The 23,901-nt window shown below is 41.1% G+C and overlaps 1 protein-coding gene across 1 annotated transcript in view; it reads right to left on the bottom strand.

The window, feature by feature from the left end:
* pdlim5a (PDZ and LIM domain 5a) overlaps window positions 1-23,901 on the bottom strand; it is a 52,121-nt gene that overhangs the window by 9,783 nt on the left and 18,437 nt on the right. The window contains exons 3-6 of the mRNA XM_034541834.1: window positions 14,144-14,183; window positions 12,975-13,393; window positions 9,081-9,280; window positions 8,846-8,882 (exon numbers count right to left, since the gene is read on the bottom strand). Of these exons, the coding sequence (XP_034397725.1) occupies window positions 8,846-8,882; window positions 9,081-9,280; window positions 12,975-13,393; window positions 14,144-14,183 (696 nt within the window). The remainder of the gene's footprint in view (window positions 1-8,845; window positions 8,883-9,080; window positions 9,281-12,974; window positions 13,394-14,143; window positions 14,184-23,901) is intronic.

Raw genomic sequence — 23,901 nt, 5'->3', positions numbered from 1 at the left:
GAGGGGGTCTCCCTCTTCTGTGGCAGTCTGATGCCAAGACACCCTTTGGTGTGAGAAGAAGACATATCACAGAAATAAGGAAAAGCAACATACACACACAGTGACGGAGATAGTTGCTTATATCCCACCCGTAGTAGTCGTTATTGTGAAATACAAAGAAGAGAACACAAACACAATGTGAATCTTAACTCATTGTGCACATGTTTAGAAAAGGCATCCGATGAATATAAACAATGTTAAGCAATGAGCACACAAGCTACAGTGCAGTGACACGGATTGTGATGAATGCACCCTGCGGACTGTTGTGTTGGCATTGATTCCAGCTAATCAGCCTTTGGCCAATGCAGTCCAGATTTAAGTACTCTCCATAGGAAAGAGACTGTCACACTGCAGGACATATCTCTTCATTCTCATTGTCTGCTTATCATTTTGTATACCGTGTGTCTGGCAGGAGGAGCCAACATTAACTTCTTACGTCGATAGCCAGAGTGAGAGAAAGAGAGCTAGTTTTACTTTATTTTGCATGTCTGTTGATGTTCTGACACATTAATACAATAACAGCTAGCAAAGAGAGAAAACAAAGCTGGACAAATGAAGGTAAAGAGACAGGACTGTTATGTACATAAGGAGTGAAGAAAATAAATGTGAAATGTGTTTGCATAAGCATTATATCATTATATTTAAAATGTACCAATGACTAAAAGAACAAAAATACAATGTCAAGGGTTCTATAAGTATAATAAATACTAATAAATAAAATACTAAAAAATACTGATAATTAAATCCTACATTTTTATCAGTAGACTTACATTCTACCTATTGTATGCTGTAGCATGACCAACAGCACTTCCACACCTGCTTGGTTCTGTACTTAAGTTATTAATTATATTCATGGACATATACTTTAGACATTAGCTGTGAGCAATTAAACCAATGAGTGGCCCTCAGGTTGCCTAACCACTGCTATAAGTAACCATAATGCTAGAAATGTAGCACATTAATAAGTCAGTAAGCTCTGTGTCTAGTTAATTAAACTAAATTTGCCGTTTTCTAGACACTGAAACAGAAACAAGAGCATCAGCTGGCGTCAATTAATCAAGCAGAACGGTCCTGTAAAGAACCAAAGAAACCTCCTCCTCATTATGCCATTCGGCTATAATGCTCTGTGAGATTAAAGGCTATGGTGACATCCATTCCAATTATCTTGGCCGAGCTAACGGCATTCATTTTCATTAGCTTCGGTAATTGGCTGACAACAGGTGACAAGTAGAGCAGGAAATAAGATGCTCCCCAGTCCTTCATTCATTAGAGCCAATTACAGCACAGCTCGTTAATATTCTCCACCAATCAGGACAATTATATGGGAATTTAATTGTATTCTGCAAGACTGTGATTGGTTGATTAATGGAGGCCCCGCTGTTCTGATTCAATAGGAGCCAGTTAGAGAGCTGACCATCTGGAAACACGGGGCCATATATGAACCTTGTTAACTGAAGGGATAATTAAAGAGGGATGGGAGGAAGGAGGGAGGGAGAGTACATGCATTTTATTTTCATCTATCTCTCTTGTTCTGTCTCACTAATCTACACTTGTTTTACATTAATACAGTGCAACATAGACCTTTTTAATTGTGTATCACTACCCTGTCGTTGCGCTGCATCTCTGTTGTTATCTCTGCCAGGAGGTTCATGTGATCAGTGTGTGTGTGAGTGCCTCTGTGTCTATCCACAGCTATCTAGCATTCTGATGCAACAAACTGCATTATATTTAGGGTACCCTGTTATGGCTCCATTGACATACTGCCATGAACTTCCTGCTGACTCCTCACTCACTAGGTAGGAGCCGCCAATGGTTACACAGCATAGTGCATCTTCGAACCCCATTCTCCGACTGTCTTGCTCAAGGACACATCGACTAGGGTGGGGATTGAACCGCCAACCACCATGAGTGAAAGTCTGACCTGCTAACCACTGACCCACAGTCACCAGTTTGTTTTTGTTTTTGGCAAGATTGTGCTACGTGTCTTTTACGACGGCTTTGAACTGATTGCCTGCATTCACTACCGCTTGTTTTTGAGTTTGAATGAAGTGAAGTGAAGTGTGTTTTTCAACGCCTTACAGGCCACAGGCGTTATTATCCAAGTGTGGGTTGCATTCATTCAATGACACAATACAGTAGTGCGGACACACCTGGCAGAGATCTGCGCTCCACTGAGTGCGCCTGTCTCGTTGTTCCTGGCTTCATGTTATCTGAAGTCTATTTTCAGCATTACCACCTAAAAATGAGACTTCTTGTTTGCTGATATTAAGTGATAATGAGGAAAGAGAGTACATTTCAGTCCTCCAACTGTTTACATTAAGAAGTAACCCCTTGTGTACTGTAGCTCCGACGCTAACTTGTTTTATGCATCTCATAAATGTGTTGGTTTGATTTGAACATTGAACAAATGGTCAATTAACATAGCTGACTGCTGTCCAGCAGCTCTCTCCACCACACAACAGATGGTCTTTAATTCAGCACTGTGATATTCTTTGGATGGCATTCAATCCCCACACACTGTACCTTCCATGTGCATTCACACACACACACACACACACACACACACACAATGATAAAGACATCCACCCACTCACTCTCTCTCCCTCACACACACACGCACACTTTTCATACTTCACGGTTTAAATGGGGACAGTTGTGTGGACTCGCCACCGACTGATCTCTGTGAGACGCTGCCAAGATGTTTCACAGTGACCACGGAATGTCACGAGTGGTCTCCAGAGACATATGGACCGTGTCTTTTAATGCTGGCATGCTCTGGCCAAACACAGCTTCATCACTGCAACGAATGGCATGTTCAGTGGACTCACGGGTTATTTCAACGACATGATCAAATGAGGTATACGACGTCCACCATCAAAACATTAATAATGATATTAGTCAAATTGTACAACAAATCGAATATATAACCACACATTATTTTGAGTGCTATTATTATGAAACCTCATGCATCACATCACAGTGGTGCATGTCAATAAGTGAATGAGTCTCCACACGTTAGATCACATTCATTGTGAAGGAAATGATTATATTATTGTCACTCTTTACTGGACTAAGACATGGACACAACTGTATTTAAAAGACGTTGAAACACAATCAATAAAACAATGCTGATTAAAAATGATTGTTCTCAATTCTTTTAAACTTAAAAACAGTGCAGTTGTGTCCAGATCTGCCCCGTCTACCTCTTGTTCTTGGGCAGGTGCAGCTCACTGGCGCTACGGCGCTTCTTCTTCTTCAAACATAGTGGCGGCGCTTGAGAGATTGGAGTGATTAGCAGGGCGTCTAATAAGCGGTGAGGCACTGCCTTCTCAGGAGGACTGCTCTGATAAGTTGTTCTGACGAAGTGATGACACATTGAGGAAGAGAGGAGGCAGAGGAGGAAAGGGAAATCGTGACGGAACCAAGATGTCAATTGTGTAAAAAAGATAGAAAGAGAAAAGGGTTTCAGAAGTCATCGATGAAAGCCTAAAGATAGCGGCCGTTGGCAGGGAACACACAGAAGGATCATTTCAGGGTGAAGCACACACACACACACACACACACTGGCACACACTGTTTACCTCGCCTGCACTGGACAGCTGTGCTCAGGTTGTGTGTTTTTTGTGGGCTGTTTGGGGGCACTGGGCGTGAGAGGAGGGGGGCAGGGGGCTGCTCTAGGAAGGAAGTCCAGAGGGCTCGACAGGAGCTCTTTCCTGTTTACAAATATGCAACTAGAGTGAAATGAAATGTCTCTACAGATAATACTGAAAAAGAATGTGTAAAAACATTGTTCCAGTAATTGTGGCAGATTAGTATCGTTTCTCCGAACAGTGAACCAATGTGTAGTTCTTGCAACATTTATGTTTTACACTGTACCTGACTGGTTTGGTATGAAGAACACAATGACGTGTTGACATATGAGATAGATGAGTATTGACTTGAGCTGCAGAACTGAGGGGACAGACATACAGACACGTAGATTGCACAGATAAGTGAAGCAATTTATTGACCTGCCACTGAAAAGTTGACTTCAAGTGTGTCAGGTATTTGAAGTGTTGTGCACACACCTGTGTTGAGGAGAAAGATCAAACTGAGTTTGCATGGCCTTCAGAGACTTGGTAGCTTGTCTATATAATGTGTGGTCATCGCCATCATCGTCAGTAAAACGACCACAGCACTCTGAGTTTTTGGAGTCTGTGCTGTCCTCTAGTGGTGTCACAGGGACATTGCTAGAGCAAGGCAGCACAAGTAAAGTATTACAGTCAACGGCTTTTTTCGACCTATTGTGGATTTTAGTGTAATACTGTCAGCTTTAATAAAACATCCCAAGCTCAATGCACCTTTCATCTGTGGGCTGTTGAAAGCCTGGAACGGCATCATCCGAAGCAGCTGGCCTGAGGACAGGACCGGGATCAGAAGACGCCTCGGGTGCTTGGTTTGGAGCTAATGAGGAGTCGCTGCCATGTGACAAGTTAAGTCCTTGAGCAGGTAATACACCAGAAACAGGTGAACAGGATGCTGGAGTGTGGGTACAAACAGGACTCGGTCCAAGAAAACTTGGGATGTGTGCTGGCATTAGGGTGACCGTGCTTTTGCCATTAGAGCCCCTCGACTTTAAAAACGACCTACCTGAGGGGATGAGGCAGAATCAGTAGCTTCTTTTAAATCATTTCTTAAAACCCATTTTATAGAACTGCTTTTAAGTGATGTTGTCCTTTTATGCAGTTCTTTGGTTCCCTATTTTTGTCTGTTCTGCTTTATTTTGTATTTGTATTTTTCTATTCCTCTATTGTGTTCATTGACTATATGGCATGGTCTCCTTTGCCTCCTGTATTTTATGAAATGTTTACTTGTTTTTTGTTTTTTTACTTGTTTTTTTTACTTGAAATGTTTACGTTATGTTTTGCCTTGCTTCTATGTAGAGCACTTTGTAAAACTTGTTTTTAAAGGTGCTATATAAATAAAGTTATTATTATTATTATTATTATTATTATTATTATTATTATTATTAGCATTGCTTCAAGAGACGTGTTATTTGGCCTCTGGGATTGACATCATTGTATTTGGCTTGGGGTTGAACTGGTGTGTGTTAAAGGTACCAGTGGAGCAAATGAATCATAGTTCATATTAGACAAATGGGTTGGGTGTATTTGACAACACATGTTAAAAGTACTTGAATATGTTATTGGGATGGCAACTAAGTGAAGGGGTGTTGTAGATGAGGCCTTGTTCCCTTGATGATGCCTTTTTAAGAAGCTGCCAGGTTCGGAAATGAGGAAATAGTTTGGGATTGTTGCGCTCTCCTCTGGCCATTGCTGATTGGCTGATGAGTCTGCAACGTGTGGCTGTGATTGGTCAATCTGATCAAATGTGGGTGTGGCTTCAGCATCATTTAGTCTTCTGAAGGCTGAGAGTGAAACCTCTACTTGGTCAGATAGTACTTGGTGTTTTGATGCATTCATATATATAATTTAGATTGAAGTTTGAGTTTGTTATAGCGGAGGTATTAAAATGATCAGTAAATGCTCTAATGTGAAATCAGTGTTACAGCTTGCAAAATCACAGTGTATTAAACCTTAGTTTGTAACACATCAAATTATTGGCCACATGTGTGAGCATCACAGACTAGACACGGTTATTAGTTAGTGATTACAATTTTTTAAAAAGCCATTTCGTGATTGCTGGGACAATCTAACATGACAGGTGGAGAGGTGGAAAAAAGTTTAGATGACGATTTATACCATTTATATGTGACCTCCCCACTGTTTGTCTCAGATTCAGTGAGACAACTAGAAGAGTCAAGAGTGGACGGGCTAAAGAAGAAGGGGTGAAAGGAAGGAAGGAAAGGGACACCAGAGACAGAAAGAAAGGAAGACAAAAAAAAAACACGTAATAATTTTATTAGTTACAGTATTGAATAATAGTATTTTTTTTAACTCAAAACACAGAAGATAGATTTCAGCCACCAAACGTCCGGCTGTTTTCAAAATGCAACACCATTACGATCTCCCAAGAAGTAACTTACATTATTAAATCTGAAGAAAGTAAACATAGGGTGGCAATAAATGTAGAGGCACTGGAGACATCTTTTACATAGCAAGGTTCTCAAAAAATCTTGCATTGCGAGCATATAAATTGCATTTAAACAGTCACTTTGCACACCATCAAACTGAACAACCGGCTCACTTAAAGGAGCCTTTCCGACGTGCATATACCTTATACCATACAAATGTCTTTTAGCAGCAATCTGGACGGTCTGTTTACATTCCAGCAGCAAATCAAATGAGCTATTGGTCTAGATATACGCGCATGAAAAGTTGATTTCTCTTCCCATTTTTCAGACAGCACCATATTTCTTATTAACAGTTATAAACAAGCCATTAAAGCTTCAGGTCTCCCATGACTGTCTTTACGACAGTCCAAATAACATGAAGGGACGTTCATAACCGTCTAATGCAGACAGACCAAAGCCAGATTTGCTATAAGTAATGATCTCAGAAATAGACTCTTCTTAATCCAAACCGCACACCTTCCCCTTTGGCCACATCCACACTACAGTAGTACAAAAGACCACGAGGAGCCAGCAGTGCAGCGATATGGTACATTTATAAAAAATGGGACTGACAGCTTTGCATCTCTCTCATTAGCCGGATGCAGACTTCCAGAATAGGCTGCAGGGTTTATCTATTTACACATTTGACTTTCTGAGATTTCTGTGTCACATCAGAACATTGAACATAGACCGGCAGATCCATTCAAAAGATTGTGGGTCCTATTTGCTACAACATACAGTATAGAGTCAGTGTATGTACTATATGTCTCCAGGAAGGACAATACGTTGTGTGTGTGACGTCCGAAATAGGCAGAGATGCAGATTCACAGCTGCATATTTGAATTTGCTCAGAGTATTTGATTAGATCCCATTTAATAATACAAACTCTGGATTACTTGTCTATCATATCTGTTAGTGTGGAGAAATACACACACAAACACTCCAAATACACATTTTTAATACTCAATACTTTATCCTAACTATCCAAATAAATGTTTTAGTGTTTGTTAGAATACAGATACCTCTGGTTTCATAAAATCCCTACCTTGTACACAGAAAGGAGCATACAAATGCCACGACCAAACCCAAATTCATGTATTATGAGGTCAACACACTAATAAAAGTCTGTATTTACGCAGCAGTATACGTTTATGGCTGAAGTCTGTGGAGTGGCCCAGCACGTAAGCAACACTTCATTAAAGGTCTGAATGAGGCCGGCACAGTGCAGCCACATAAAGACACAGTGAAAGACAAGCCTACACACACACACACACACACACACACACACACACACACACACACACACACACACACACACAAAGAGAAACTCCACTAGTTCCTTTGCAAGCGTTCACTCCAGTATTCTTTGCTTTATTTCATTTATTTCCATAAGTCCATATGCTTTTATCCCTGCAGGGAGTCAAATTCATGAACGACCACCTCCAGAAGTCAAACTATATAGTGCACAATACACACACACACACACGCACACATAGTCTACTTGTCTACTGGACATTGAGGGTGCGAGCAGACACTCCGTGGTGCCAGTCTCTCAGCTCGTTGTACTTAGGACCAATCGCCTTCCGTAAGGTGGTCTTGTTCACTCTGTCGTCACCAGAAAAGAGAGAAAAGAAGAGAAAAACACACCAAACGAGAGAGAAAATGAAGATTTAGGAAAAGTAGATGCCGTGCAGTCTGCGATGAGAGACACTGTAAGCCATGCCACAAGGAAAGCATGATGATACGGAAAGCTGAGAATAGACAGGGAAGGTTTTGATGGGGTGGAAATAAGCAGCTTATACTGTTCAGCTGTTGAATGAGAATGTTTGAGACCCGGCCGCCATGTTAGAAACAGTAAGTAAACAACAAAGTAAAATATCTAATTTCACAGCTAAACTGTTCACTAAAATATAGGTTTCTGAAAACATTTGAGGTGATTATCTGTCTCGTGAACTACTGTCAGGATACAGTGAGCACAGCAAATATGATTCAAAGTTACCTTTTATAAAAGTGACCAACTGCAGCTTCAACTCTTGTGTCATGAGGTCTAAATGCAGCCCATTAGCTTCGTGGCCAGGATGGACTGAAATGATGAATTCACTCAACCATGAAGCAACAACACCCACGCACAGCGGGTGCTCACGTGCATCACCACAAACCAGCGAGAGCAATGGACAGCAAACGGACCACTCACATCCCACTGACGACACGACCAGCAGCCCAGCGGTGGTTGTCAACAACACAATCACAGGTTATGATACGCAGCACTGCAAGGCTGTCACATCCACAGGTAAATGCACAGACAACCAGTAGGAGCACACGAACACACGTCACATGACATTACACTGTGAGCTCTCAGCAGGGCACATTTCAGAGGGGGATTCAATTAAAACTGCATTCTGAACTTATTGGTGCCATTCAAAATGGACATACTGTACAGTGCGCAGAGATCTGGCTTTTGACTTAGTGGCTTAAAATGTGATCCCTTCTCTGCTGTCTAGACAGGAAGAGGCCACGCAGCATCAGTACTGGCTGTGCCACGGAGATTTGGAGTCAGGTTGTCTGTTGCTCTATGTATGTAAATGTGCCTTTATACGTTAGAGGCACCCGACTGACTGGGTTGATACAAATAACAAAATGAAATGTGTTATTCCACACAAAGCACTTATTCATCCGAAAAACAATAAAAAAACTAACTGATGATGGGGAGTCTGGGGCTATTAAAACCCTGGTAAGGAATTTCATTGCACTTACTTTGTCTTCTTGGCTGCGTCAGCTTCCTCATCTTGAGCTAAAAAGGGAAAGAATAGAAAGTCCATGAAATAAAATGCTAAGTTTTAAATTTAGAAAGAAATGATCCGGTGCGTGGTACGCATCGTGGTGTATGGAGGTCGCCCTTTGCTCAGATGTGTTGAGCCATGAGCTCAGGTGTACTAACAAAAGACTGGGTGGTGACGATGCACCGTGTGCACTTCAGTGAGTGACATACCGCGCTCGGTACCGGTGATCTGAGCCAGAATCCTGAACGATCTGGACTGGGTAGTCCCGCTGCGTGGGCGCCAGTCCTCTGTGTCCTCCATTATGCGCTTCCTGCTGGCATCAGCATGAGTGGGCACATGGTAAAAATGGATGTCTGTGTCCACGATGTGTTTCCTGGGTAGAACGGGATGGATCACATCAGCAGATATACTTTTCATTTTACGTCCTCCGTGTCATAATTGATCTAGATGTAGACTAGAAGGTGTAATATTGCAGGATCCAATAAAACATGTTATACTCTATGTACTTCCATCAGAGCGTGTTGTGAGACAAAGCCATGTTTAGTCTTTTTAGGTGGTTAATTTCAACCGAGGATTGGAACTGATATACAGTACATGTATGAGCACTATTTAAAGCAGAGTTAGAGGAATATCTGTTTAGATTGCAGTTTACATGAGGTGGCAAGTGGCACACTTTAAAAATAATCATCTACAATCTGTTCTTATTAGACAACAAAGGGGGTAAAAATCACACCGCACTTTGTTAAATGCATTTGGTGTCTAGGTCTGAACCAATCGGATACCTTGGTGGTTGAGGCTTTCTGAAAAAAACATTGACAGAGAAAAGCAGGGCAGAAGAAAACAGTACTAGATTGAATATAGGGATAATAAAAGAGCAACATTCATAGTTGTGAAGACACAGTCTGAAAAGACTTACTTCAAAATACTGTGAGGTCCACTAAGGGGAAATAAAGTAGAGGAAGAGGAGAGAAGTATGAAGAATTAATTCAATTCTTTTTTTTAAAGACTTAAAAGGAAATGTTAAAAGCAGGCAGTAGAAGGCAGAATAATATAGCTGAAGAAAAGTAAAATAAAAAGCAAAGATATGAGCCACAACTAATAATGCATGCAATACATAGAGTCAAAATATCCATGGAGGCATTTGATCGGTCACCAATTTCTAAATACAAGTCAGTTCTATTTCCGACCACAAGGTGGTACTATAGGTCCTCTGTGTTTCTATAGAAGTATAGTCATTCATAATTTGGACAGTTTGTTACAGCGAACATAGAATAACTTCATTAAAATGGTAATGAAAACGCGATGATAATTATTTTATATTATTGTTTATTGATATGTATTTCATTAACATGTTGTTTGTGTTTTTATAAACGTATGCACAGTACAGTATATGTGTGTAAATCTACGTTTGTCCTTGGCAACAGGATGCTGACAGGCCCATTACTAATTGGCTGTCAGTTCTTCGGACAAACACACACACACACACACAGACACACACACACACACACACACACACACACACAGACACACACTCTTCAAGCAAACTGACGAGTGTCTCTCAACACATTCTTGTCACAGGCGCAGCTATGCGCGTGTGTGAGTGTTAACGACTCTATCTGAGCCTGGTCACACACTTACAGTTATACAGGAATTGTCTGACTGAATGTGTGTGTGCGTGTGTGTATGTGTGTGTGTGCCACTCTGTCAAAATATATTTTTGGTTATTTACAGTCAAATATACTGCAGCCTCAGCATGCTTCACACACCAAACTTGAATTAGCTGAACTCATGTGTGCTGCAGTTCTTGCACAATTTAAACGTGAAAAACAACCAACTGAATGATAAAACAGTGCTATCGTGAGTTATTCTCCGCAAACAAAGGCATGCAGAGGCCACAATAAAGTAGACACACAGGTACAGAGAGAGGCGGAAGAGTAAAAAAGAAGGCAGGCTGACGAACACTAATAAATAACCTGGCATGCTTCAAAGACTAACTTTGTGACTTGAGGATGTGTCGCAGTCTGCAAAGCATAAAATAAGGGTTGAAAGGAAGGAAGAAAGACAGTATTGACACTTCCACATGTTTGCCAATTAACAGTCTGGTGTCATTTTTAAAAATCCCCTCTGAAACGAACCATACAGCTCATTAACAGTACAGCATGCAAACAGGCAAGCACGGACACACATACTGTCTCACATTGTCACCTCAGCAAAAGATTCAAACGAGTGGATTAACAGATACTGGAATAAACCAAACGCAGGAACCTGAACCGGTATGTTGACCTCTGCTGTAGAGGACAGCTATTTTACTATTGTAGTTGATGCCTCGTCCATCACTGGGAATATGAGTGAAGAGGATAACAAAATAAAAAAATTAAAAGAACATTGAGATAGAAATGGTTAAGTGAGGGAAGAAAGTTAAAGTCATAACAATACTAAAGAAAGAGCCAGATCATGCTTTATTAAAGTATCCCGTGCTATTAAATGACATCTTGGAGAAAGCTATGTACTCAAATGAAAAGCACAAGTGTGTGTGTGTGTGTGTGTGTGTGCGTGTGTGTGTGTGTGTGTGTGTGTGTGGTGTACGATTATATTGGGGTGTCTGCTGAGTGTCAAAGAAAGAGTAACCACTGATCCGATCCTTTTGTCAGAGCGTTGCCCATAGAAAAGAGCTCAGAGAGAACATACAAGTCATAAAAGGAGTATATTCAGTCCTATTTATCGACTGCGATAAATCAAAAAACATCCACCTCTTGTTTTGTCTTGAGATGAATCTCTCAAAGAGTGAATGAAAATGCGGCGTGATGAAAGAGTGTAAGTCTGTGAAGAGAAACAGTGCACGTGTAAATCCACGTGGATTCAAGACTGAAACCTTTATTGACTGATTTGCTACAAGAGCAAAGAGAACGCGACACAGCTCCAGTTACCAGCGCAGGCTATATATACACAGCGTGGTCATAGGGTCAGTTATACTCACTCTTGAGACAGAAACATAGTGGGAAACATGATGGTGGGAATTATGTCAAGAGAGGCGCTGAGTGACTCAAAAGTATTGGTTTTATTATTGTATATTATACAATATATATTATGTTAATATCATTATATTAAAAGTGCTAGTAACCATTGATAGTGTTTTAAATGTGTTGCTGCCTTATAACAGCTGATGTGATACCGTAGAAGAGATGTACTTTCACGGAGAAAAGAAAATATAATGAAATATCTTGAATGCTTTATGAAGAAAATTAAAGTAAAAATGCCATCCCAAACAAAAGGGAATGGGAGGATGAGTAATGTTTTCTTTGTTTCATGGCAAAAAGGTTGATATACTGTATGTTAATATGAGTACAAATATATACAGCCATCTTGCCAGGGATCATTTTTAGTCCGTCCACATTCATATTGAATTACTCATCTTTTCTACAATTTTAAGTAAACTGTATGTTGGAATCCTAAACTTCAATCCGACAAAAACTTAAAGTTATGTATTAGTATGTTCCATTATTTTACTGGACTGCTAAAAGCTCATTCAAAGTCCATCAACTATCCAGTTTTCCATAACAAGAACCGAGTTATTAAAAATCTTTCAGTGCAGAATTTCCCTTCTCAAGTGAACAAACGGTACATTAGCCCACTTCAGTGTGCTAACATATCACAAGTTGTCTAACATGACGTTGTACACAAATATCTTACAGTGTTTCTGTTTGGTGACACGTGGTTGGTAAATGGCAAAGTTGTGCACTTGTCCACTACAATAAAAACTCACAAACAGAGGCCTCCTATTTAAACTCAGCTTGCTCAACTCAACCCACGTGTCTCACTATGTGCAGTTTAGTATTTTAATCTGTCTTTTAATGTTTTCTCCTCTGAACAACGAGCCTGATCAGCAAGCTGCATGGAATAAAAAACATTTTCAGTCAGGATCATGAACTTTGACATAAGCTTGGAAGAACACCAACAATGACATTGTAGACATTTAAATGGCCAAGGAATATATCATCTCCCATTTGAGAACGTGAACAGAACCAAGATGCAAAAAGTCGAAGGTAGATGAAATGCAAAGAAGTGATTCATTGGCTTGATTGGCTGGATAGAACGCCACTCACCCATTGGACTGCAAAGGCAAGGCTCCACCCTGACTCTCCAATAGGCCCCTCCTCTGCCCCATGGCCACCTCACATGCGTTCTCGTTCGAGTAGAGGTTGATGGGTGTGTTATACACTGATGGCTGGGGCGCAACGAGGACAGGGGGGGAGGAGGAGGAAGAGGATGGGTAAGAGACAGGAGGTGGAGGAGGAGGAGGTGGAGGAGGGGGAAAAAGACTGGTGTTGCAGGAGGCGGGAGTGAAGGCGGAGGATGGGGATAGGATGAAGGGAGGGTATTCACTCTCTGATGCACAGCCCCCGTAAGGTCTGGGGGCCTTGTTGTAGCCGATGGTGGAGGGGCTGGAGTAGTGAGGGTGGGGATGGGGTGGTGAAGGGGGATGGGTGAGGGCCACTGGTTTTATGATGTCTGATCTGTCGTCCTAGCGGCATTAGAGAAGAGCATGCAAACAAAAACAAATAACAACACAAAACACACGATACCGACGCCTCTCAGGTTATGTTTTTGTGTTCGTCCCTTTGACTTTATGCAGTATAAAGCCAAGATCTGTCTATATAATAACGCTTGATTCAATTCAGGAATAGCTGGTAAACAAATGAATTAGAATAGACCCTGTAAATGTCCTCTGAGAGGTCTCTGGGGATAGGGAGGAATAAACAATGAACAATAAAAAATAAATGTAGCAAGATTAGAAAAAAACATACCTACTCAAATCAAGACAAAAGTTGCATGCAGCACAAAATGTGTGTATAGCATCGTTTCAGAAGGGTGTAGCAAGTCAAGAAATGTATTCACAGCGCTTAGTACCCCAGGTGAAATACTTTCTTTCTTTGTATACAGTCATACTGTAATGGATCAATCAATAATTAAATAACTTTTCATGGCATGGGTTTAATTTTTTTTTACCGTTCCACAATAACCCCAAAGTTGGTCGATTACAAAACAATTACATTTTCAAAAACACCAAAAAATGGTTTTGGACAAGTTATCCCAAAATATTTAACTATAGAAAATATGTTATTTTGGATTTATTTATACAGCTAGAATCAAAAACATTTCCTCTGGAGTACCTTGTGTTAATTAAACTAACATTTCATGACTTTTTTGTATCTGCAAATAGACATGCTTTGCATTCAGATGTACTGTATGTCATTGTCGTTTATGTCACTACCTTTGGAGCCACAGGAGGAGGTTTAGGAGCACTGGAGATCCTGGAGAGTGGGAGAAACAAGAGAAAGAGAAAGTGCATGAGTTATAATTCCACAAATTTCCTTTTAATATTTTCTTTGGAAGAAATGCCTGCTGTTTTCTTATAATAGGTTAAAGTGACATTCAGCTAACACCATGTGGTTATAATAGCACAAGCCTGTCCAAAGTATACTCGCTGATATTTATAACGCCATTAAAAGCTGCTACTGTAAAATGTTTAGTAACTGTGGTTGTGGTGAATTATGACTAAACCTGAGCTCCTTGCACAGAAACCAACAAGGAGAGGATTCTGTCAGCTACGACAGAATCCAAAAGAATCTCACTGTTTGTTGGCGTCTGACCATGAAACTTAAGTTGCTAGGGCTGAAACATTGTAGCCTCTTTGAATGTGTGTGTGCTTTTGAAGGCAGCTGCTTTTCATCTATAAAGGCCCGTATCAATCTGATACTCTTGGTCTTGAGCTCCTTCAAAGGTCATCTGAGGAACACGCCGGGTACACACTGTTAAACTGACTCACAAGTGATATCAGCTCCGCACCTGATCCTAACACAGATCATTTATCATCTGTTTACAGGGTTTTGAGTTGACCCGTCTGGTTCAAGATGATATTGATGCAATAGGACATAACATCACTGATTAAATCAAAGTGAACTAAAACAACTATTAACAGCAGTTATGGATTAATATTCACTCTTTTGAATACTTGTTATGTCATTAATTGTTCAGAAGGGTGAATTTCCGCATTAACAGCTTTCTGAGATACGCACATGGGACAAATAAATGTAACTGTTGCAGTGCATCACAACTTAATTGAGTAAGAAAATAAACAAATTAACGTGAATCAAAGGTTGATGAAGCTGTCCAGTAACCGAAGACCTGTGAATTTCTTTTCTTTGGGAGTTTTTCCAGATCCGATGTGAGGTCCTGGGACAGGGATGTCGTATGTGTACAAATTTGTAATTTGTCATTTTGGGCTGTACAAAATAAACTGAATTGACTTGAATTGAATCTCAGCGGCCCTGCATTCTTTTCACAGCGGCCCTTCTAGAAACTTCCAGAGGGAGGTTCATGTCCTTCACTTCTGTAAATTTGAACCGACAGCCTTGTAGTAGCTGGAAACACGTCAGTCCACACACACAGCTACTCATGCGCCCGGTCTTTCCCCCCCTGCTTCTTGTTCCTCAGTAGTTTGCCAACAGCGACCTGATAATGCAATCCTATTTCATCGTCGTGAGAAATGTCAGTTATGTTTAACACCAGCGGCAAAAAGGACATCCGGTCAAGAAATTATTCTCCAACAATTCAAATCAAATTTAAAGCAATCATCATCAAACTTGTGTTTAAAGAAAGGTTAAATAACAAACAGTGGGAGGAGAGAAACTTGAACAGGTCTGAGCTAAACATCTGGAAGACTGTACTGTACTGCCTCTATACGCTATACTGATCAAATACTCTGGATGTTTAGAGAATTCGGTTTGTGGTTATATGGTTTGGCACTCAATTTAAAGAAGGAGAGATGTGTATGCTGTCTTAACATAAGACTCCAAAGCTCAACTAAAAGCAAAAGCAACTGCTTAAGAGTTGTAGACGCAATACACCTCATCTGTTTTTTGTCTCATAAAACAATGTCAGCAGTATGCCTGGGCTGTGGGCTTCCCTGGATACACTTGACTATACTGTAGATAGTCCAACTAGTAGCCAACCAGTGCAACACCAAAGTATCCAATGACTTTAAAGCTGATCTGAGGTCAGCAATGACCACACTTGTGCTACCGATGACATGGACGGCAATATACTGTAAGTCTGTAATATCGGTGGTATATTGCATTGGCATGTTCTCTGATTTGCATCAACATCAAACCACTTTTTTTAAAGACAATATTCCAGAGGCATAGATCCAGAGGAACTTGACTTTAAAAGATACAGCTGGTTATAAGAAATGTAACAGCCACCTCAATTCGATACTACGGTACTCTCTAATATTGGTATCACCCTCAACAATCCAGTATAGGTCGGTCTCTAGGTAGGAAGAACACCTGGGTATCAAGTCGGTATGTTAATTGGTTTCCCGTCATCCCAGTGTGCTATAGCCTCGATTGCTCTGCAGCCATAACTGGAAACCCCAACACGGAAATGCGAGGGTGTGACATGGTGACAGGGATGAAAAGAAGATGCCTGCTAGAAAGTGGATGAGAACCAGAGTTTAATTTGACCTCAGAGGCTTTCAAGCCTTTTCTCTGGGGATGTGCAATGTCAAAGGAGCTTTCAAACAAGCTACCTACTGTTAAAATTACATTTATGTTCTTGGGACTTGGCATGACCTTGGGAGAACGTGTGTTGATATTCCCGACAACTAAATAGTTGTCTGTTACAACATAGCTTCAGGAAACATCTTTTAATAAAAGTGCTCATGCGGCATTGGTTAAAACAGCAGTGTTCGAATTTGTTTTAAGTTTTCATTTTCAAAATTGCCCAAAATAAAAATATGTCACCAGTATATGGGGCTTCTTCTGGGTGCTGCTATCACATATAGAAGAGTAACAACAGGGCCGTGCACTGTTTGACACGTTGCCACAGGAATGTTTCTCCATAGCTCCAATGGGTGAGGGTCAGGGAGTAAGTGGATGCAATTAAGACTGAAGCAGTGACGGTGACAAACAGGACATTTCATATGGAAACCTCTGCTGGGCTGTACATGTACAATATATGTGTTTGTTCTTCCCACCAACAGTTTAATTTGATTCATAGTTAAAGCCGGTATAAAAGCAGTATGTTAAGTATGAACAACGGCTTCCATTTTTCTGTCAGTCATTTTTAACACTAATACAGTCTGTGTGGTATAAAGAATCTGCTGATGCTGAAGACGTTGAAGACAGTTTGTCTCAGCACATTGACATGCCATCAGCTTCTCCAGCGAACAACCAACCAGACTGAATCAATAAGAGATTGTTGCACATGCGTGTGTGTGTGTGTGTGTGTGTGCGTGTGTGTGTGTGTGTGTGTGTGTGTGTCTCATTGTATGTCTAAAAGGGAGGTGGGTCAACAACAAGAGGCTGTTTATGGGGAGGTGACACTGACTGGGATTGGTTAGTAACAGTACAAGCCAAACAGATACCACACGACACAAACACAGATATAGGCACTCACATTAAAGCTGTACGCCAGGAGGAAATGTTGTGGAGGAGATGCTATCAGCCAATGCTTCATGTGTGTTTTTCATAAATAAGTGTGTTTGACAACTGTTTTTGTTTACTCATACACAAAAACTCCCCACATGAGTGTACTCTTGAACTTGAACACACATACACACACTCACTCACACACACACACACAGCTCCTCTGAAGCCTCTCTGTCGGCCTTGTTTTAAACAGCTGGACACATCATTGTATTCCAGCATAAAGCAGGCCTTTAATGAAGTGGGCTGCCAATTGGATGACAGAATCGTTGACATACACCCACACAAATATACACTTACACACACATTGTACTGAATCAAAACAAAACCAGTAAACTGAGCCGAGGCGAGCTGGAACACCGGTCACAGATCGACACGTTCACGATGACAATGACTGAGCCGATAAGACTTCAACAGAAACGTCAATCAGTCGAAACTGGGAGGGGCTTCTCGTAGCCCCCCAACAACACTGCAAGTATTAGATGGCCCCTTTCTTACAGGCAGTGTTCTGCTCTGCGTTGACCGTACAGTATCTACTGACATCTAAAACTGAAAAATAAAAACTTGAGGACAACAACCTGGAATTGATCCGCCGTTCCGTCCTTTGCATTGGTACTTATTCCACTTTCATTTGAATATTGTGAGCGCATACATATTTTGTGTGTTTTCTTAGTTTCCTGATTTTTTATGTTTTCCTCACAAATAATTTATGGGAAATACATCAGCTTTTATAACCATGACAGCATGCTTTCATGGGCTATTGGAATTGCTCAGGACTGTTTCCACTCATTGGAATTTGAAGTGAACAAACAAAACAGCAGGATACCTTACAGCACAATGTGTTTGATGTTTGAGTTTGGGATACAACTGTGTTAAATATTTGAGTGCATTTTGTGTGGTGATAAAAATGCATTTTTTTGTTGAGTGTCTCTGTTATTTTCCATAAATCTCCGGAAACATTACATCTCCTCATCGGATATTATTGTATAATACACTGCATCATTACAAAGAGCTAGAGCTAAAGGCATATGCAATTTATCATTTTCTTGTCATATCTTTCTAATAGCAGTCTGTTTTAATGTGCCGCCATGCATTGCCTTTATGCTGCTTGGAGTCTCTTTCAAGTTATCTTCTTCTTTTCAGTAAATTAATCAGCCATAAAGAGGATGCGGCCTCTTCTTCATCTCTTAAATCGCCCATGCCCTCGCGGCTGTTCTCTGTTCTCAGTTGTACATTTGTCTTTAATCTCTTGGGTCTATTCATACTGGAGTGAGATCATTGACCAATGTTTCCAGGGCTGTGCCCCGACATGCCATCAGCTTCTCCAGCGAACAACCAACCAGACTGAATCAATAAGAGATTGTTGCACATGCGTGTGTGTGTGTGTGTGTGTGTGCGTGTGTGTGTGTGTGTGTGTGTGTGTGTGTGTGTCTCATTGTATGTCTAAAAGGGAGGTGGGTCAACAACAAGAGGCTGTTTATGGGGAGGTGACACTGACTGGGATTGGTTAGTAACAGTACAAGCCAAACAGATACCACACGACACAAACACAGATATAGGCACTCACATTAAAGCTGTACGCCAGGAGGAAATGTTGTGGAGGAGATGCTATCAGCCAATACTTCATGTGTGTTTTTCATAAATAAGTGTGTTTGACAACTGTTTTTGTTTACTCATACACAAAAACTTCCCACATGAGTGTACTCTTGAACTTGAACACACATACACACACTCACTCACACACACACACACAGCTCCTCTGAAGCCTCTCTGTCGGCCTTGTTTTAAACAGCTGGACACATCATTGTATTCCAGCATAAAGCAGGCCTTTAATGAAGTGGGCTGCCAATTGGATGACAGAATCGTTGACATACACCCACACAAATATACACTTACACACACAATGATGTATATTATGAAGGGTGTGGTGACAGTGATTTTGGGCACGTGGGCCAGGAAATGTTACCGGGGTGCAATAACACAGATTACAAGGAGCAGTTCATGCCCTCTGCTGCATCTGCACCTGCACATAGGCTCTAAATTAATTCACACACACATGTAGACAGGCTGCATGTGTGTGCAGATCTATTTTTAGATTTACTGCACCTTGGGCAATTCCAAATATTTATATGTGTAAAAAGCTTGAACTCGATCCGTTTTAAATGGCTTGGTTTTCTTTCCCAGGTCTGATCCGCTCTGGTTCTGTATAAACGGTGATCTTATCTTCGTTTTGCACCCAATTTGTCTTGCTGAGACATTCTTTGGCAGCTCGTTTACATCTTTGTGGTAACTTTTGCATTCTTTCCGAGGACAAAAAGGAATAATTTTATCCAGCTGAAATCCATGAAACACTTTAATGCAATATTGAATACATCAATCCAATATAAAAAATTAAAATCACATGGTTTGTGTACCGGTGCATCCATGTGTGCAATAAGATCAAACTTGTTTTGTCTTTCCCAGCAACATGAAACACATGATTCAAAGAGGGGGAGACAGGAGAGAGACGTCCTCCCTAAATTAGGGACGTCAGCAGCTGGGTTATGTACAGTATGTACAGGCACTGTGTACTGTACTGTGCCCCAGGGTCATTCATGTAATACATGGTGTTGTCTTAACTAAATTCAAGTCATTACCTGTTTATTTCTCTCTTCTTACCTCTTGTTAACTTTTTAGTCCATCTCTCCACTTTTCCACCCTTCTCGTTGAGTTTGAATTATCTCCTCTCTTCATGCCGTTTGCCCCTTTTTTCTCTTCCCTGAGAATGAGGTCACTGTTCTTTAAACAAAAGTGACGATGCTTATTGAAACAAAGCCCTCTAAAATATATGTAGTCGTCATTCCAGAAGGTGGGACACACTCTCTGAGCCCTTGTCTATTTCTTTCTTTTACTGTTCCTTATTAGGAAGAAATGGAAAGAGAGGGCTGGTTTGGTTTCAGGTTTTTTTTGTGTAGTTTCACCATAAACTGAAGCAGACAGACCAACGTGACCGGGAGAGAATGCCAGGGCACCAATAAGAGCAGAGGGTCTAGCAGAATGATTGCCACGTGTGGCTCAGTGTATGTATCTGTGTAGTGTGGTGGTGTGAGGGTGTTGTGGGTGTATAGAGGCAAAGGGAGTCAGTGTACTGTAGGTATAATGTAGCTAGTACTATAAGAGAGAGAGAAAGATGATGACTGAACAGAAACCATAACTCCTGATTTCACTAGCTGGTGTATCATTCTTTCCCAAAACAACTGTGTTATTTATCTACTATTTCAAGACCAGTGTGTGAGTTTATCTAGAGCTGAGCTTAAAATAGATCTGCACGCCGAGTCTGCCTTGTCTTTATCAGTCCTCACACTGGGTAAGACCATACGAGACAGGGGTCACCCACAGATCACAAGTAATGGAGGTCTGTTTACTGTGTGTGTGCGTGTGTGTGTGTGTGTGTGTGTGTGTGTGTGTGTGTGTGTGTGTGTGTGTGTGTGTGTGTGTGTGTGTGTGTGTGTGGGGGTGTGTGTGTGTGTGTGTGTGTGTGTGGGGGGGTGTATGTGTGTTTGTGTGTGTGTGTGTGTGGGTGTGTGTGTGTGCGTGTGTGTGTGTGTGTGTGTGTGTGCGTGTGTGTGTGTGTGTGGGTGTATGTGTGTGCGTGTGTGTGTGTGTGTGCGTGTGTGCGTGTGTGTCTGCGTGTGTTCCTCCCCTTTCCTTATCCACTACTCCCACCAGTATCTCCATAGAGGCCTCGACAGGCCTTTCAGCCGAGTATGACGTCACACAAGATCCTAAAAGAAGCGTTGACGCTGACCAGACCAACGGAACAAAATATGTTAAAAGTACTGCGGTTTCCCGACTAAACCGCAATTCAATTAAAAACAACTTTTGAGAAAATTTCAAGCATGTAAGAATTATGGTGTTTCCATCCGTTTTTCCTCATTCAAGGCATCATGAAGGCTAATATAGAATTGAGGTGTTTTATATAGTTGCTGTATTGTGTTTGCTTCTTTATCTCCTGCCATAGATCAATACAGCTAGACAAAAAGCCTGAGGGTACGGGTCAACTGTTGTTTTCATAAAACAGCTCTACCTCTAGCTGCATGTTGTCTGTACTCAATGCGGACCTGACCAGACCCTCACATTCAGGTCAATATCTCTTAGGTCAATATCTCTTTCACATGGATATTCTGGGACTATGTCTACATAGAGACACATTTTCGAATCTCTTTCTGGCTAAATCTGTGAAAAGATATTGCCGTAAGCAGGAGATTTGATAACAATTACACAGAATGTCCTTTTTTTTAAATGTAGATTACCACAGAAGGAAATACCTTGACATGCAACACAGCCCCCGTGTTTCCTGTGGTATAGGAGGGGGGTTGGGGGGCTCCTCTAACTAACTAACACATCAGCCTTGACTAAATAGAGGTTGGAAAACAAAAACAATTGGATGAAAGTAGATTAGGTGTGAGGATAGAAGTGTAAAAATAAATATGATGAGGCACAGACACTGCAAAACACAGCTGCTGTACATATTTCACTGGGTTTAAGCATGACAAATGTTATACAGTGTAGTGGGGCCGGACATTTATTTAAGACAAAAAGCTGTAAAATCTTCAACAGAGAAGAAGAGTTACTGCTCCAACAAATGTATCTAGTCGCACACCAAAGTTCAAATCATTTAAACAGATGAGCAGTCGACGTGCTTTACTGCACATCATTAATCTGAGATGTTTTCCAAAAAAGTAATTTTATGTCACATTACATTCATTATTTTTACAGAGGACATGTTTTCTTTTTATGACAAACAGCATAGAGTTGGTTGAAGTGGCGAAATGGAGTAAGTGAGTGTGACTGGCTGCACTGTCTCTGGAGTAACTGGGCAGTAAAATAAGTTGATGGGAGGACTGGAATCTTGTGTTGTTGTTTGATATCTAATTTAAAGTTTTACGGCTTGATTTCAAAGCAGACTGACCCAGAAGTAAAAACGTACCATATAAACAAAGGAGCTCACATAGAGGTGCTAAGAAAGACTGCCATGCAGTCACACGCCCAAATAGCAAAATACAATCTGACATAATACAGCATTTTTCACTTAGTGTTAAAGACTCTTGACCTGATAGAGTCCAGCCATCCCTCTGTGAACGCTTCACGGCAACACCCACACTTCACATGAGCAACATTGTTTAAAAGATTGTGTAATTGAATAAACTAATGAGTCCTTTGGAAAGACGTGCTCGACATTTTCACACCGCGACCAATATACAAATCTCAAAACTGAGCTTTATGTCCAACTGCAGCTAATGGACAAACACGAAAACCTCGACAGTCTTGACCAGAACCGTACGACCAGCAGAGAAACCTTGCACAGTTCTCTTGAGCAAACTGGGGTTCATCAAAGGCCCGCAGGTGCTGTCAAAATCATTTAAAGTCAAACCCGACACGACCAAAGCCATGGGTGTGATTTCATGAGACCATTGCATTGAAGATTTCATTGTTTCAACTGTGGGTCCTGGACAGAGAGCGTTTAGGAATCTGCCCTGGAGGCAAACTGGGTACATGCTGGGGCTTCGTAAGGAAAACCAGTGGTACAGGGGGGCCCAAACTGGATGAGGACATCCATGTGATAGGGGGCCCCCGATGGGATGATATAAAGCAGAGATTCAAAATTATTAGTATTTAGTGCTGCGGTTTTTGTAAGATCGGTCCCTGATGTGCTAATGTCTTGCTACATCAACAATGTGTGCATCGGGCAGAAGAATAAACAGTAAAATAATGCAGGGTACACCTAACATGTAGATTCAATGTGGGTGAGAGAGGCAGAGAGTGAGTTTTATTATCTGCTTGTCTACTTTACAGTTTATCGTTTTCTCTCTGGCAGCTCGGTTATTTTTCAAGGCAGCAGAAACAGTACATCAGAGAGAAATACAGCCAAAGGGAGACAGCACTCCGCCTTGGTCCAGCGCTCAGACTGGATCAGGTAGTGTTTTCCATATTCAACATCTGGCCCTTTTCTGATTCTCAGTTCAATATCCAACTTTCTGTTTACTTGGTCCATTTCTTTACTTTCTCTCTGTCTCTCTCTCTGGCTCTTTTGCTAACACACACACACACACCCACGCACACAAACAAGCACACACACACGCACACACACACGCACACACACACGCACACGTTAAGAATCTCATCAACTCGGGAGACAGTGCTGTGATAGTGATCATAAAATGGTCCTGGCTCTGACAATGAACAAATACCTGAAGTTATACAAATCCATCAATTGCTTTTTTTCTCTCTCTATAAAATCATAATTATTTTCAACACCTGAACAGTCTGAAGAAGATGATGGTGGAAAGTGGTCAGGGATGGATGAGAGTGCACGAGGTGCACACCTCCTGCATCAGTATGTGCAAGTATATTCATTTATGCATAAAGTTGCACACATTTGTAATTATGTATAGAAACATAGCAGTAGATTGTGTTGAAAAGTAACACAGATACCCGAAAAGACACAGAGAACTACACATGCTTCTCGGATGACACTCTCAATCATGTCAAAAACAAATACACA

The sequence above is a fragment of the Cyclopterus lumpus genome, chromosome 9 (genome assembly GCF_009769545.1).
Source record: "Cyclopterus lumpus isolate fCycLum1 chromosome 9, fCycLum1.pri, whole genome shotgun sequence".
Lineage (NCBI taxonomy): Eukaryota > Metazoa > Chordata > Actinopteri > Perciformes > Cyclopteridae > Cyclopterus > Cyclopterus lumpus.
Note: the sequence above shows the minus strand (reverse complement) of the source record. Positions and strands in the feature narration are given on the sequence as shown.